The sequence below is a fragment of the Styela clava genome, chromosome 4 (genome assembly GCF_964204865.1).
Source record: "Styela clava chromosome 4, kaStyClav1.hap1.2, whole genome shotgun sequence".
Classification (NCBI taxonomy): Eukaryota; Metazoa; Chordata; class Ascidiacea; order Stolidobranchia; family Styelidae; genus Styela; species Styela clava.
This window is the reverse complement of record NC_135253.1, coordinates 14487359-14502709: the sequence shown is the minus strand read 5'-3', so window position 1 is coordinate 14502709 and position 15351 is coordinate 14487359. Positions and strand designations below refer to the sequence as shown.

The following is a 15351-nucleotide window of genomic DNA, read 5'->3' as shown; positions in this document are numbered from 1 at the left end:
GTCTTGCTTGCAATATCACAGGTGATACAATACCCATGGGATCGAATACGGAACTTAAAATTGCTAGAACTCCTCTTTTCGTATCAGGTTTTGGCTTCAGCTTTGTATTGAATCCAAAGCAATCTTCTACCACGAACCACACAACTCCCAAAACTCGTTCAACACGATTTGGGTCTAAATTTACGTTTGCTTGAATTTGTGCTCTATCCTTTTCTGGAACACAAGAAATAATTTCTTCTGAATTACTCCTCCATTTGTTTAAATGAAAACCTCCACATTCAGTAAGTTCTGAGGTTTGCTTGACAATTCTCTTCCCTTCAGATATACTATCTGCTCCAAGTAGGAAGTCATCTATATATGAATTATCTTTGATATTGTCACTTATATCTGATGGAAAGTCTTTTCCAAAATCTTCTGCAGTTCTCCTTAAACAGTAATTTGCACAAAATGGACTTGATGTATTTCCAAAACAATGCACTAACATCTGATGATCGACAGGAGTTTTTGTCAAATCTCCATCAGGCCAAAATAGGAATCTCAATGCATCAACATCCCTAGACGTTACACGAGCTTGTAAGAACATAGCTTCTATATCTGCAGTTATACCATATTTGTACATTCTGAAACGTAGCAAAACAGATAACAATCCATTTGCCATATCTGGACCTTGCAGTAATTGATCATTCAGTGATGTGTTCAAATATCTTGCACCTGCATCAAATACCAGGCGTACTTTACCAGGTTTCTGTTCTGATGTAACGGGTTGATGAGGAAGATACCACGCTTTACGAATGGGTGCTTCAAATTCAGCAGCAGGAATTTTCCTTGCCCATCCTTTCTCTATAAATTCAGCCATGGTACTGCAATATTTGTCCCTTAAAACATCATTCCTCAACAAGCGTTTTCCCAAATTGTTGGTTCTTCTCATAACTGCATCACGATTATTAGGAAATTCAGGACATCCTGGCTTCCATGGTAACGGAGATTGGTAATGTCCAACCACCATCTTTATATTATCTTCCATCAGTTGTAATGCATACTTATCTTCTCTTGACAATGTTGGTGTGGGAGTCAATGATATATCTTTGAAATCCGTCTCCCACATATCTCTAATTTGTCGTTGAAGATCTTCTCTTTTCACTTCAGCAAGATTTACTTGTACATGAAAACTTTCATTCCGAGAAGCTTTATTAAAGGCAGGCCCAACCAGTGACCAACCAAGAATACTTCTTTTTGCAACTGGTTCATTTGTAGTACCACGCCTTTCATCTTTTACCCAGAATACTTCCGGTACATTCACGCCAATCATGAGCATCACTCTTTCATCTGGTAATTTTGGAAATTCAATACCCTCGAGATATTCATGCCTTTGTAATTCAATCCTTTTAGGTAATTTATTCGGTACTGTCGGAATTTCATCCACAGTGAGCACACGATGTAATGTCACACAACCTTCCCCTTTCAGTGGTTTAACAGTTAAGTCAAGAGCGAATCCATCTTGTTTCTGTGGATTCGGTGTGTTTACAGTAGTAATGGAATAACTCATTGGTTCACCTTCCATCTCTAAAAGTTCCATCAATCTTTTATCACATAGACAAGAGGTGCTTCCCTCGTCTAGGAAACAGTATACTTCAATTTCTATACCTTGAGGTGAGGATACTTTCACTGGAACTATATTCAAATATAATCCAGCTGAATTTCTGGTATAGTTCGTTAAGGTTGATCCCGATGTAGCAGTTTGAGTAGCGGAACTTGTACTTTGCTCTTTTCGTTTGGTATCTGTAACATTTCGATGAAGCATTCTATGATGTCTGCCACCACATCCTCTCTCAGTACATGCAGGATTCTTACGACATTGCCGTGCCCTATGACCAATGTATAAACAGTTTCTGCAAATATGAAATGAATTGTAGCCTCGCGTTCACTTGCAGATTTTCTTTCAAACTCTGGACAATGAATAAGAAAATGATCTTTTGAACAGATAACACATCTGTATCTATTTCTCACAAATGTACCTTTTCTCTCGGTAGATTGTTCAGGTTTGCCATCACCACTTGTTGAAGTGGAATTTGCATAAATTCTCTTCTTTTGAGGGTGTTTAGCCTTTTCCCTCTCTTTATGAGCTCTCATAGCTTTGCCCATCGATGATTGTGCCGTAATTGCTGCTTTCTTGACAAACTTTAAAAGATGTTCAAATTTTAGTTCAATGTTTCTATTTTCATAATCTGCTGCCTCCTCTTCCCATCTATTATGATACTTCAGGGGTAATCTACATGAAAGTTGAGCAATATTGTCAAAATTATTTAGATCTGAATATTGCTTCCAATGCGACAGTGTTAGGTAACATTCTTCCATTTTATGAGAAAGATCCAGAAGACTATCTCGATCATCTGGTTTCAACATTGGACCATGTACCAACTCTTCCATATAAGTTCTGGCAATCAACAATGGTCGTCCGTAAGCTTCTCTTAGAAGTCTCTTTGCTAAAGTCAATCCTTTACAGAACATTGACGAATACAGAACATTGACGAATCAATTCTCTTGCTTTACCTTTGCAAAACTGTTGCAAGTAAGTCAATCTCAGATTGTCATCTGAAATCTTGTTCTCAATATTTATCTTGAAACTATTCATGAATCTTGTATATTCTTCATGAGAACCATGAAACGAAAGTAATTCGGGTTTAGGTAAATCTACCATGTCACGCATTGTAGATGTCATAGTAGCAAGAATTGAGCCAACATATTGTGATGGCATATTAGGTACTTCTACAGGACTTGCCAAATTGGCTTGTCTCGTTCCACCTTGTCTAGTTCGAAATTCTTGATTAACGGGATTCATCACTTCCGCAACCACTTCCTGGACCGAATCCAGGGATAATCTAACTTGTGGCTCTCTAGGAGGCACAATACAATTGGTTTGACCCACTTGAGGTGTGTTTACTTCAGCCCGTGCTGCTTCACAGTCTACCAATTGTGCTATAGGTGGTCCAGATTCTATTTCTTGAAACTGGACTTCTTCATTGCGATTAGAGCTTCTTTCCCACACTTCAGCATCTACACATGCGGCTTGATATTCGTGTATAGCTTGTAATCGCCTTATTGGACACGTAGTGGACATAACGATCGTTTCAATATTATGTTGTTGTTGTTCTTGCTCTTGTTCTTGTTCTTTGACACGTTTTTAAAAAGTCGCTTTTCTCTTCGAATACTGGACCAATTGCTTTGAAATTTTCAGTGGTTGAAGATTAATTTTTTCGCTAGAAGGCTATTACTTTTGTTTATTCTTAAATTTTATATGAATCCTATGAGATATGATATTTCATACAAAATTTCGCGGTATTTATTTTTACTCATGGGAACACTGTTTTGAACTTATTTCAAGCGGTTTCGCGATCGATTGTCTTGCTCAGTACTACAGCTACTGTAGGTCGGTACTGGTAAGTTGCCATACCGGTGCCGTAACGCAGTGAAATTGACTTATTCCTTCCGCGGTATTACTAATGCTGCAATGCAAGTTTTATAGCCTATCGTATGCGGAACGGAATATCAGACCTACATGTTCGGTACCGGTACTGGTAGCTCAGTACGTAAGTACGATACTGGTACTGGTGCCGGTACCGGTGTCTTACCACAATGAAATTACCGTAACTTATTCTTTCACGGTCCTACCAGTGCAGTAATGCAAGCGTTGTAGCACTTGTAGCCTACTATATTTGTTTATTTTGATGAGAGTCTACTGGAAACAACATAAAATTTAAAAGGGAAGAATTGTTCTGTGATCAATTATCTGTCCTAAAGTGTAAACAACATAAAATTTGCAAGGGAACAACTGTTCTGTGATCAATTACCGTATATGGCCTACAGTGTACAGGTAAGATGCTGCCTGACTGCTCTTACCGCCTCTTATATCAGTACCGCTTGACACGTTTTTAAAAAGTCGCTTTTCTCTTCGAATACTGGACCAATTGCTTTGAAATTTTTAGTGGTTAAAGATAAAAATTTTCTCCAGAAGGCTATTACTTCTTTTTTCGCTATGACGTCATCAAAATTATGTGACTCTACGTGTCCATATATTTGAGCATAGCTCTCTTGTTTCTCTCTCTGATGCTGATTTTATTTCTTGAGTATTTCGTTCAGCCTGTTCCAACTCTGACAGTTGCTTCATTTTCAATTTTGCAAGTTCTCTGACAGCTATTGCCTCAGTTCTCTTGTAACTGGAACTTGTACTTTTGTAACTCGATGCTGTCTTTGCAGATCGAGGTCTTGACATATTAGATGATTTGCTACTAGCTATAGATTGTGGTTTTGATGGAGGATTCTCAACGATTTGTGTGCTTTCTTGTCTGGAAAGCCACTCTTCAACATGTGCTTTGAACTCTTCATATCCATAACTTTCTCTCTGGAAAGATTCTTTAGCTACTCTTTCTCTGAGCTCCTGAGTCGCCAGAAATTGGTAGACGATGAACTGAGAACCCAGAACAAAAAAATACTGAGTCTGGAGGAACGAGTCCGAAATCTGGAAGAAGATCTCTGGTATGTTACTGAGCACGCGGAAGACCAGGAAAGGAGATCTCGGCTCGAAAACCTAGAATTCCACGGAGTTCCATATCTTGCCAATGAAGACACTAACAAAATTGTTATGGAAATTACTAAACTCGCAAAAGTTAATGTTGAACCTAGTGACATTTCCCATAGCCACAGATTCCCAACACGCAATCCGAAAAATCATCCGCCCATCATCGTGCGGTTCACAAATCGAAGAATACGCAACAAGATCCTTGAAAATCGCAAGAACCTAAAGACTGCTCCTAACACCACAAATATTAAAAACATCGCCAAGGTTTTTATTGCTGAAAATTTAACAAACAGGAATAAGGATTTATTTTTTCAAGCGAAAGTGTTGAAAAACAAATGTGGATATGCGTATCTATGGACTTCAAACGGAAAAGTCCGAATAAAAAAGAATAGAATGACGGACACATTAGAAATACTAGATGAAGACGATCTTCACAAAATCAAATAGGTCAGACTCTTTCTATCGGTCTTCATTTTATAACATTATCATAAGTCTCCATGACATTCGATAACTTGTGTTCAGTAATTCATTCTCCATGCCGTAGCAATTCTTATATGCATTGTAATTTGTGTAATCTTAAATTTCATTTTACTTGTATACTTTTGCCTCCCTCTAGCTGTAGGTATTTCTGTCATAAATCCATTGATTTAAACGTCCTTCTGTCCGGTCCAGATAATTCCTCCGAGGTCTCCTCAGCCCGACCTCCATCTATATGCCCTGTAGCAAGAAAATATTTAGATTACTCCAACATTGGAGTTGTTTCATTACCGTCAGTCCTTAAACTTTGTATGTATATTATGTTATTAATGTATATTATGTTATTAATAGAAAGATCATGACATCTATAGATAACACAGGTTTATTTAACTCTCATCAACAACAAACTCCCATGACCGACGCCATTTGGAAAACTCTAACCATTCCTTCGAACATTTACCCAGGCATATGTAATTATTTAGATTCCAGTAACATTAAAAATACTTCTTCGGGATTCAAGTCCTCTGATTTAGTTATAATTCACCTGAATGTTAGATCAATTTCAAAACATATTGATAGCCTAATCCAACTCTTAACTTGCTTCCATCATGCCCCCCATATAATCGCATTAAGTGAAACCAAGTTGTCCAATTCACCTATCTGCAACATTAGAATTACTGGATACAACTTTATTCATAACCCTTCTCCCACAAAATCTGGAGGTGTTGGCATGTTCATCAGATCAGATATCCACTTCACTGAAATTCACCAATGTGATCTAAGTTACTCAAACTGTGAGGAACTGTGGATTGAGGTTAGTCCTCCACTTACCTATACCAAGAAAAACATCATCATTGGCGTTGTTTACAAACACCCTCGTAGTGACATTATGAACTTCACTGAAGCGATGGAACAATGCCTCTGCAATTTAGAGAATCGTAATAGTAAATTTATAATTATGGGTGATTTTAATATTAATCTTCTAGCCCATGATATACAAACCATTCAATACATGGACATGCTCTTATCTCACTTGGCTATTCCCATAATTACTCACCCCACAAGAGTTACTCCCACATCCCACACCCTAATAGACCACATCTACACAAACATCATAGATCATGATTACTCGTCTTACATTTTACTAGACGATATCTCTGACCATTTTCCCATAATATGTTGCATTCCCAATATTAATGTAGCGAATAGAATTGATACGGCTCGCACAAAACGTAAAATGTCAAACTTTAATAAAGAAAATTTTAGACACGATGCGGAAAACGCCTTTGACAACTTCATGGCCACAGAACTATCTAATACCAACTTCAATCAGAGGTTTAACACTTTTATTAGCATAATTAAATGCATACTTGACAGGAACGCACCCATGGGAAAATGCTCACGCAAAGTGACTAGACTGGCAAACAAACCATGGATAACCAAAGGTATCTTAATATCGATAAGGAACAAGAATTTGTTGCATAAAAAGCATTACATACTAGGCACCCCAAGTCAACGAAGAAACTACAAAAAGTATAAGAATACTTTAACCCACATCATCAGAAGATCCAAACAAAATCATTACCTTACTAAAGTACAAAATTATAGGGGGGACATAAAACACACTTGGCGGACAATTAAGGAAATTGTGAATGTAAAATCGAATTCAAGTACTTCAATTCCAGAACTTACCCTTAGAAATGGCTCCAAAAGCACCAACCCATTTGTAATTGCCAACGAACTTAACTATTTTTTTACAAGCATCGGTAAAAATCTTATTGACAGTGTGCCACCTTCTAATAAAAATTTCAAAGAATTTCTTCGCTCCACCACCAAGGAATCAATATACCTCCGAGCTACCACTGTTAATGAGGTTTTTAACACAATATTAGCATTGAAAAAGGGAAAAGCGGTTGGGGATGACAACATTTCCTCTTACTTTCTCAAGATCATTGCCGACATTATTTCCCCGATCATTGTGTACTTCTTCAATGCTTCTTTAATAATGGGCATCTTCCCATCAGCCCTCAAACTAGCCCGCGTCATTCCATTATTTAAATCTGGGAATAAAACAGATCCATCAAATTACAGACCCATTTCTATTTTATCAAGTATTGCTATTGTCTTTGAAAAACTCTTATATCGCAGGTTAATGGATTTTTGTCAAAATTTCAACCTTATTAATAAATACCAATTTGGGTTTCAGAATAATCACTCTACAAATCATGCTATTATCGACTTAGTTGAATACATCTACGAAAAATTTGAACGTGGTGAACATATATGTTGCGTATTTTTAGACTTGAAAAAGGCCTTTGATACTGTCAGCCATGATATCCTACTCGATAAACTCCACCATTACGGAATCCGCGGTTGTGCCAACAACCTTTTCAAAGACTACCTCACGGGTAGACAGCAATATGTTGAAATTGGCACTAACCGGTCTGAAGTGCTTCCCATAAAAACAGGAATTGTCCAGGGCAGCTGTCTTGGCCCACTGTTTTTCGTTTTATATATCAATGACATCTCAAATTGCTCTGACCTCTTGACAAAATTGTTCGCAGATGACACCGGTCTTCTCGACAGTGCGAAATCTGTGTTGACCTTAGAAAAACATGTAAATATCGAGATGGCAAAGGTATTCGAATGGATGATTAGCAACAAGCTAACAATCAATATTAATAAATCTAAAGTTGTTCATATATGCCCTAAACAACGTCATCAAGTCACCGCAATTTCTATTAACATCAATGGAACAGAGCTAGAATCTGTCCCTTCTTACAAATATCTAGGACTAAATATAGATAACTGCTTACGTTGGGATGTCCATGTTAATGATATTCGTAAAAAACTTTCTCGAACTGTAGGTATGTTAGGTAAACTTCAACACTATATAGATACAGCAACCCTTAAATTGGTATATTTCTCACTTTTTCAAACATATATCCAATATGCTATTGTAGCTTGGGGATCCACATCTCAATCAATTTTACATCGAATCAATGTACTTCAGAACAGGGCGGTTAAAATCCTTTATCGTTCGTCTGCTCGCATAAATCTTAACATAATTTATAACAAAATTAATGTTTTAAAGCTTGCAGATATTTATAAATTAGAGATCTGCAAGCTTATGCACAAATATCACAACCACTGTCTACCAAGTGCTTTTGATGGTTATTTTATACGACAAAGTACTATACACACACATAACACAAGATCAGCCTCCACACACTCTTTTTATTACGTCGTTTGTCACATTCCATAACCCAAAATTGCCTAAAGTACACTGGAGCAAAAATGTGGAACAACTTACCAAGTGAGTTAAAAAGCATGTCCCACCAGATATTCAAATCAAATCTAAAAAGACATTTAGTGTCTCAATATATACTTTAGGATGGACAAAAACTATTATTTGTGCTATGTTACATGAAAAAGTATTACAAACTATGTTTCATATTTTAGTATTAGTTAACATCAATTTACCAGTTTAAGCAATGGAGTATTCCTATCACAGTGCTTCCTATATTCAGATATTTCTATCATTGAAGGACTCCATAGTCTAGTGATTTTATACCAACATTTATTTTCACCTCAACAAATGTCAATATTGTTTTTTCATTGTATTCTTATCACAGTCTGACAGTATCAAATCATTTATATTTGTTCCTAATATTTTTCTTGTTAGCTTACAAGCAGTACGGTACCGGTACTGAGATAACGCGTCAGGACCCTAAAGGTGAATATTTATTTCAACATCCAGCGTGCTAATTTCACTTTATTTATTTACCTGATCGGTGTACATTGCTATATCGCTTCATACTGTCATAGCACAACCACGTTGTGGTCAGGTCACCTTCAAAATTCCCCAGTTATTCTACAGAACAACATTTCGCTACAGCTAGGTCTATACAAACGGGAAATCCCCGGTTATTCGCTGCTATTATGGCACATTTAATGCACGGTAATTTTTAGTAATATTATATAACAATTGCAATTAGTTAGCTCTTTTGTAAAATTTATATGGTATCTATTCGTTGAAACTCTTCTCCCCGATCTGTCAACCTTGTTAGAACCTTGGGTGTCGCAGCTCGATAACCAGTTTTGGTTCCCCGCGGCTTCCCTTCCCCAGTAGTTTAAATATCATTTTTTTCTATATATTTTTGCATGTGTTTTTTGTTTTTTACTGGTTGGAAAAAATAAACTTGACTTGACTTGACTTGACTCTTTGAGCCTCTTCATCTACTGGCAGTTCTGCAACATGTATTTCATAAGCTTTAGAATACTCCACAAACATTGCATCTATTTCTTTTACTTGGGAGTGTAGAATCTCCTTATTTCTTGGATTCAACATCAATTCTTCTGCTGATCTATACTGACCATTCAAATCAGCCAATAAACGTTCCAGTTCTTCTTGTGAAACTGGCTTTGCAGCCATTTCGACTTTTAAGTGACTTTCTTCACTCAATCTAGGATCAATTGAAAAGTTTTGATATCTTTCAATTGCTGCTTACAATACTCTGGTTTGATTTCGAAATAGAAAACTTCAGTTTTCCTGCATTCGAAAACTTTAATGTTGCGCTCGATTCTATGTAGCCTGGTTACTTCTCACGCACATTAAGAGATTGGAGACTTCAAAAACGCGTCCCAATACCCCAGTCCTGACCCCAAACCTATATCGGTTAATTGTTACAACTAGTCCGTGCTTTCAAGCAATTAAAGTCTGTAAACAGCGGTTAAAGTGCCCCCAGATTCTTCTGTGCCTTTCAAATGCTGCCCCAATATAATTCAACTTGAATTCGGTGAATATCTTTAATAACAATCAACAGACACTTCAAATCAAATCTCGAACATGAATCAGGAAAATAGAACTTGTCGGGTACCGGAAACGGAACGTTGTTAATGGAACGAATTCATACAGTCATTCGTTAGTACCATCGACCGGCATGCCCCACTTCGACCCCTATCGCGTCGTCAAAAAAGGCCGAGGCTAAAGCCATGGCTAACCAAAGGGTTAATCACTTGTATGAAACACAGAAATAAGTTGTTTAAAACCCATTTTTACGTGGAACCCCCTTGCAACGCTCATACTTCAAAAAGTATCGCAACACACTTACTTCCGTATTAGACAAAGCGAAGCAAATTCACTACCAAAATCTTATTTCCCAGACCAAGGGTAATCCCAGGTCTACGTGGCAAATCATTAATCAAATCACAACCACAAAAAATAATTCCAAGCATTCGATAGCTGAAGTATGTCTTGAAAATGGCAGTACAGTTAAAGACGGTTGCTTAATCGCAACCGAATTTAATAAGTACTTCTCAACTGCTGGATCTAGCTTGGCAGCCAAGTTTTTTAATGACATGTGTGAATTTAAGCCATTTCTTAGTAACCGTGTTAGTAAATCAGCTTTTATGACTTTGGTCACAGAATCCGAAATGATAGTGGAAATTCTAAACTTGAAGGAGAGAAAGGCAGTTGGGCCGGATAACATTCCTCCCCGCTTCCTGAAATTCGTTGCTGACCCGCTTGCGCCGCTTCTAGTTAAATTGTTCAACTGCTCGCTCTCGCTTGGAATTTTCCCCTCATCCCTCAAAGTTGCTCGTGTAATTCCTCTCTTTAAATCTGGCAATAAAAAACTTGTGTCAAATTACAGGCCAATTTCAATTCTTTCGTCAATTAATAAAATATTTGAACGTTTAATTCATAATAGGCTCAGTAATTTCTTTACAAAATATGACGTGATAAATAAACATCAATTTGGTTTCCAGAGTAATCACTCTACGTCTCATGCAATTTTAGACACCATCTCTTACATTTATGACAAATTAGAAAAAAAAAGAATTTGTTAGTGCTATATTTTTAGATCTCAAAAAGGCATTTGATACCGTTAATCACAATATTCTAACCCAAAAGTTATGGCATTATGGTATCAGAGGTATACCAAATAAACTTCTCTACAGTTACTTGAGTGGCAGAACTCAATTCGTTCAAGTAGGAACCCACTGCTCCCCAGTCTTACCAGTGACTCACGGGGTCCCACAGGGTTCGACGTTGGGTCCATTATTATTCCTCGTCTATATAAATGACCTCACCCACTGTTCTTCTTTCTTCGCAAAACTATTCGCTGACGACACTATACTTCTAGATAGTGACAAATCTCTACCAGCTATACAGTCACGAGTGAACTCTGAAATTGTAAAAGTGGTTAATTGGATGAAGGCTAACAAATTGACATTAAATATCGATAAATCTAAGTCTATGCTTATTTCACCAAATAAACATAAAGCCAATCATAATTTATTAATCTGTATTGACAACATTACATTAGAAAAAGTCAATTCTTATAAATATCTGGGCATATATTTAGACAGTCAAATGAAATGGGATATTCATATAACTAACTTGGCTGCTAAGTTATCTAAGTCGGTGGGAATACTGTACAAACTCAGGCATTTTATACCAATTTCAACTTTACGTATGGTTTACCACTCGTTATTCCAAGCCCATATTCAATACGGTATTTCTGCATGGGGCTCCGCTGATAAAACTCTTTTACGCAAAATTGAAATAATGCAGAATAGGGCCATTCGTGCTGTCTCTGGCAGTGGACCTTATGCCCAACTTGATCCAATCTATTATAAACTTCGTATTATTAAAATGGTGGATATTTATAAATTAGAGATATTGAAATTGATGCACCAACATCACAACAAAAAACTCCCTGTTACATTCACTGATTATTTCTTGAAACAAAGCAGCGTGCATTCTTATAGAACACGATCCTCTGCTAGTAGTTCCTATTATGTAACTCATTTTTCAACCAAACGTACTCAAAATTCGATAAAATATACAGGCGTTAAATTATGGAATGCTGTATCCGATAACATTCGAATTATGAATTACAATTCATTCAAACAAGCTTTGAAAAATTTTTACCTGGATTCCTATGTATCCTTTTAGTCTGCTTCAATAAGTGGTATAGATCCCTTATAAGTATAGTAGTGTACCGTATACAACCCATGTCCCCCACCTTTTGTGTGGCTCGATTTTTCTATAACTGGTCATTCGGTCCAGGATCTCTATTTTACCCAAACGATCGTGACTTTTTGCACCTCTTAATGCCATTGGCATTGTCACCATTTTTCTTTGTTGTCCTCACAGAGCACGACCATTATCACTGAGTTTGCATCATTGCCCAAAGTACATGTGGAATGAACTTTTCCCATCAAAACTGTTTTTCCTGTCTGAATTGTACTTATATATTTATTTATTTATATATTGCCGTATCAGTACCGATACTTAATCCAACCCGGCTTCCCCTGTTATGGTTGCTGGGAATTCCCCTTCAGTTGCTAAGTTTCTGCAGCGTCCTGCCAGTCAACAATTTCATATTGTGATTGCGATCACCCGAGCATGACGCTGCGAGACTGACATACTGATTTATCGTAAACGCGTTTTTTCTGACTTTTACTCGACACGATGGATATTTGTTCCCATTTAAACATTTCTCTCTCGATTCCCTTCACATTTCTTTTCAAACCATTCTCTTTTGACTTGCTCTCTCGATTCGATTTACGTTTTCTAAATTTCCCCTGAGCTAACTTAATTCTAGATTAATCATTTCTTCCCCGACTCTCTTGATTCCATTCATACTTTTTATTTAAACTTTTCTCATTTGGCTTACTCTCTCGATTCGATTTACGTTTTCCAAATTTTTGCCCTGATCATATATAACTCAACCTTAATCATTTGACGTTTTTTTGACGTCATTCAGCTTTAATGGTGTCGCTGACACGATGACTTGATAGTCTTTCGCGGCTCCTCGTTAATTGCAGTCGAAACATTATGTGTCTGTTGTTTTCTTTTGCCTTGATTTACTATGCTTGTGTTGTTCATAATGTTTCTTGCACGACGAAAATAAATTATCTGAATCTGAATCTGATACCGGCTATGAGGAACGTAAAGGAACGTTGTTAATGGAACGGTTTTCTGCCAAAATAATAGATAAAACTAAATAGATTATATGGCACAATTAATCAAATATAACAGCATTACCATTTTACAAGCAATAACAATTCACATCAATTAGCAGATAACCATATGTCACAATTATGTACAGATTAAATCCCATAGGATAAAATAGTATTCACAATGCTAAATTACAGAATGAATCATACAAGATAAAACAATATTTACATACCGAATGTTTAGGATCTCCAGGCAACTCAATTCAACAATTTATAATCCAAAGTAAATACAACTTAACTTATGTGACTAAATACAAGAAACAGCATTTATCATTCTATTTGGACTATATTACAACCCTAGCCTGTATCCCTACATTATTTTACAACTCCAGTATGAACCGTTGATTTTAAACCCAATTAATAACTTCAATTCGAATCGTTTATCCTAACCGCGAATAGTAAACCCAATATTAAACACGATAAACAACTCCTAGCGCAATAGATTACACTGTATACAAGGACAGAAGGTGCCAACTCATCGAAGCAGCGTGGCGATAATTTAGAATTCCCGGGATTAATCGAGAAACAGGACTCTGTCGCAATAATGCTGCGTCGATACGTTTGCAACGTCTGCGTAACAACGTAAAACGTCATCAAATTAGAAACACGTTATGATTCTCGCTAACAATCGTCACCCGGTGGGCGAAAACGATACAGGGGCGAAAAAGCCGAAGGGGGCAATTTGGCGAAACTTGATTTTGTTCGGCGGCTGGCGCATCGTGCACTTGATTACTGTATTTGAATCCCTTGGGCGATAATCACACGCGAGAAGACTGCTGGACTGCTCCCCGCTGTGAGGTAGTTCGCGTAGCCCAGGGGTCGACAACCTATGGATCTGGCCCGCGAAGCGAAATAATCCGGCCCGCGACGCTTCACTGAATTGTTGCGACAAAACGGCGGCGATGAATTAATTTTATAATCTACGCTCGTGGAGTATATTATATTTTTTTACGTAACAGAATTTATCGTGAGACACGTTTAGACTAAATTATATTATATATAATCTAACAATTTAGTGAACAGCTACTCGTTTAACGATCCTATAATTTTATTATACTTAGTCAAATGGCAACACGCAGAAGAGTTGATGCTGAGTGCAGGGTTTCAATAGATCGGAAAATACTCAAATGGAGCTCCTTGAGATGAAATGCAATGAGGAAATAAAATTCATATTCTATTCGAGAAATGCATCACTGCTTGATTTTTATAAAAATGTATCTTCCTAAAAAAATCTCTATCAAATTTTACAAACCATGCGAAAAAATTCACTCTGATGTTTGGAAGTCTATATGTGTGCAAACAATTATTTTGGAAAATGAACATTACAAAGAACAAGCAGAGAACTAGGGTTGTGATGCCCATTTAGAAAATGTTCCAATCTTGGCTTCATTTAGTGTGCCGTCGAAAAGCTATTAAGCGTGATGCAGCAACTAGACAGTGTCACATTAAATGTCATTTGTAATTTTTTTCTGAGTTCTGACGACTGAGTTGAGTTCACAAATTGTCTGTCGCAGTCTTCGCACGCTGTACTGTTTTTAACTTTCAAAAAATATGTGCGGCCCGCCGGGACTCGCAACTCTTTATTTTGTCCCGCGGGCGACAAAAGGCTGTCGAACCCTGGCATAGCCGGTGGTTGGTTAGGGCTTCCCCCACTTTCAAGTTCATAAATTTCAAAAAAAATATAAATGGCTGATTAATTCTATGGACTGGTAACCGGACTGGAAGCCGCGGTACATGATGAGGAATCTAAGAGGAATTTTACCGAAGATTGTTATGATGTATTTTGGTGCAGGTCATCAGGTGATACCGGGCGATGTTTATAGAGATAGAGCCCCGGATTCTTTCATTTCCGACCTCTTATATGGTGGAAAAGGGATTTCAGCCGTGACACTATTGCTATCAAAACAATGAAATCGTCTTTCCATCAGTAAACGGGGAGATTTGAGATTGTGCTTGATACATAATATTAAAAAACTCGCTGGAGATCACCAAGCTCATTTGAAAACACTATAAACTTTGATTTGTCTTCTTGTTTATTTGGTCTGTATTATATTCGTTTCGGACTTTACATTTTTCTGTAGTGCCGGGGGGCGATGAAGTTGTATAAATTACTGTAGGGGGGCGATGGTACAAAAAGTTTGGGAACCACTGTTCTAGAGTTCGGCCTCAACGAGGTTGTTCAAAATATCTCGCTATTCGAGTCGTAACATAGCGTCAATAAAGTCAAAAGAATGCGTGAACTAGAATGCCCTAATGTCTCTATCCTCTCG

At 37.3% G+C, this 15351-nt stretch overlaps 1 protein-coding gene and 2 long non-coding RNA genes across 3 annotated transcripts in view; 1 reads left to right on the top strand and 2 right to left on the bottom strand.

Annotated features, from left to right (window-relative positions):
* LOC144422061 (uncharacterized) overlaps nucleotides 1–14676 on the top strand; it is a 28263-nt gene extending 13587 nt beyond the window's left edge. Inside the window, exon 3 of the mRNA XM_078111808.1 lies at nucleotides 14143–14676. Within this exon, the coding sequence (XP_077967934.1) occupies nucleotides 14143–14169 (27 nt within the window). The 3' untranslated portion in view covers nucleotides 14170–14676. The remainder of the gene's footprint in view (nucleotides 1–14142) is intronic.
* Nucleotides 5308–8987, bottom strand: LOC144422289 (uncharacterized). The gene is made up of 7 exons (XR_013475257.1): nucleotides 8841–8987; nucleotides 7984–8111; nucleotides 7494–7657; nucleotides 6993–7113; nucleotides 6746–6915; nucleotides 5885–5974; nucleotides 5308–5811 (listed from the first exon to the last, which is right to left on the bottom strand). It is a non-coding gene; the product is annotated as an uncharacterized LOC144422289 (long non-coding RNA).
* On the bottom strand, nucleotides 10215–13703 carry LOC144422020 (uncharacterized). Its single transcript, XR_013475103.1, has 4 exons — nucleotides 13255–13703; nucleotides 11991–13043; nucleotides 11074–11241; nucleotides 10215–10676 (listed from the first exon to the last, which is right to left on the bottom strand). It is a non-coding gene; the product is annotated as an uncharacterized LOC144422020 (long non-coding RNA).
* Nucleotides 14677–15351: the final 675 nt, after the last annotated feature.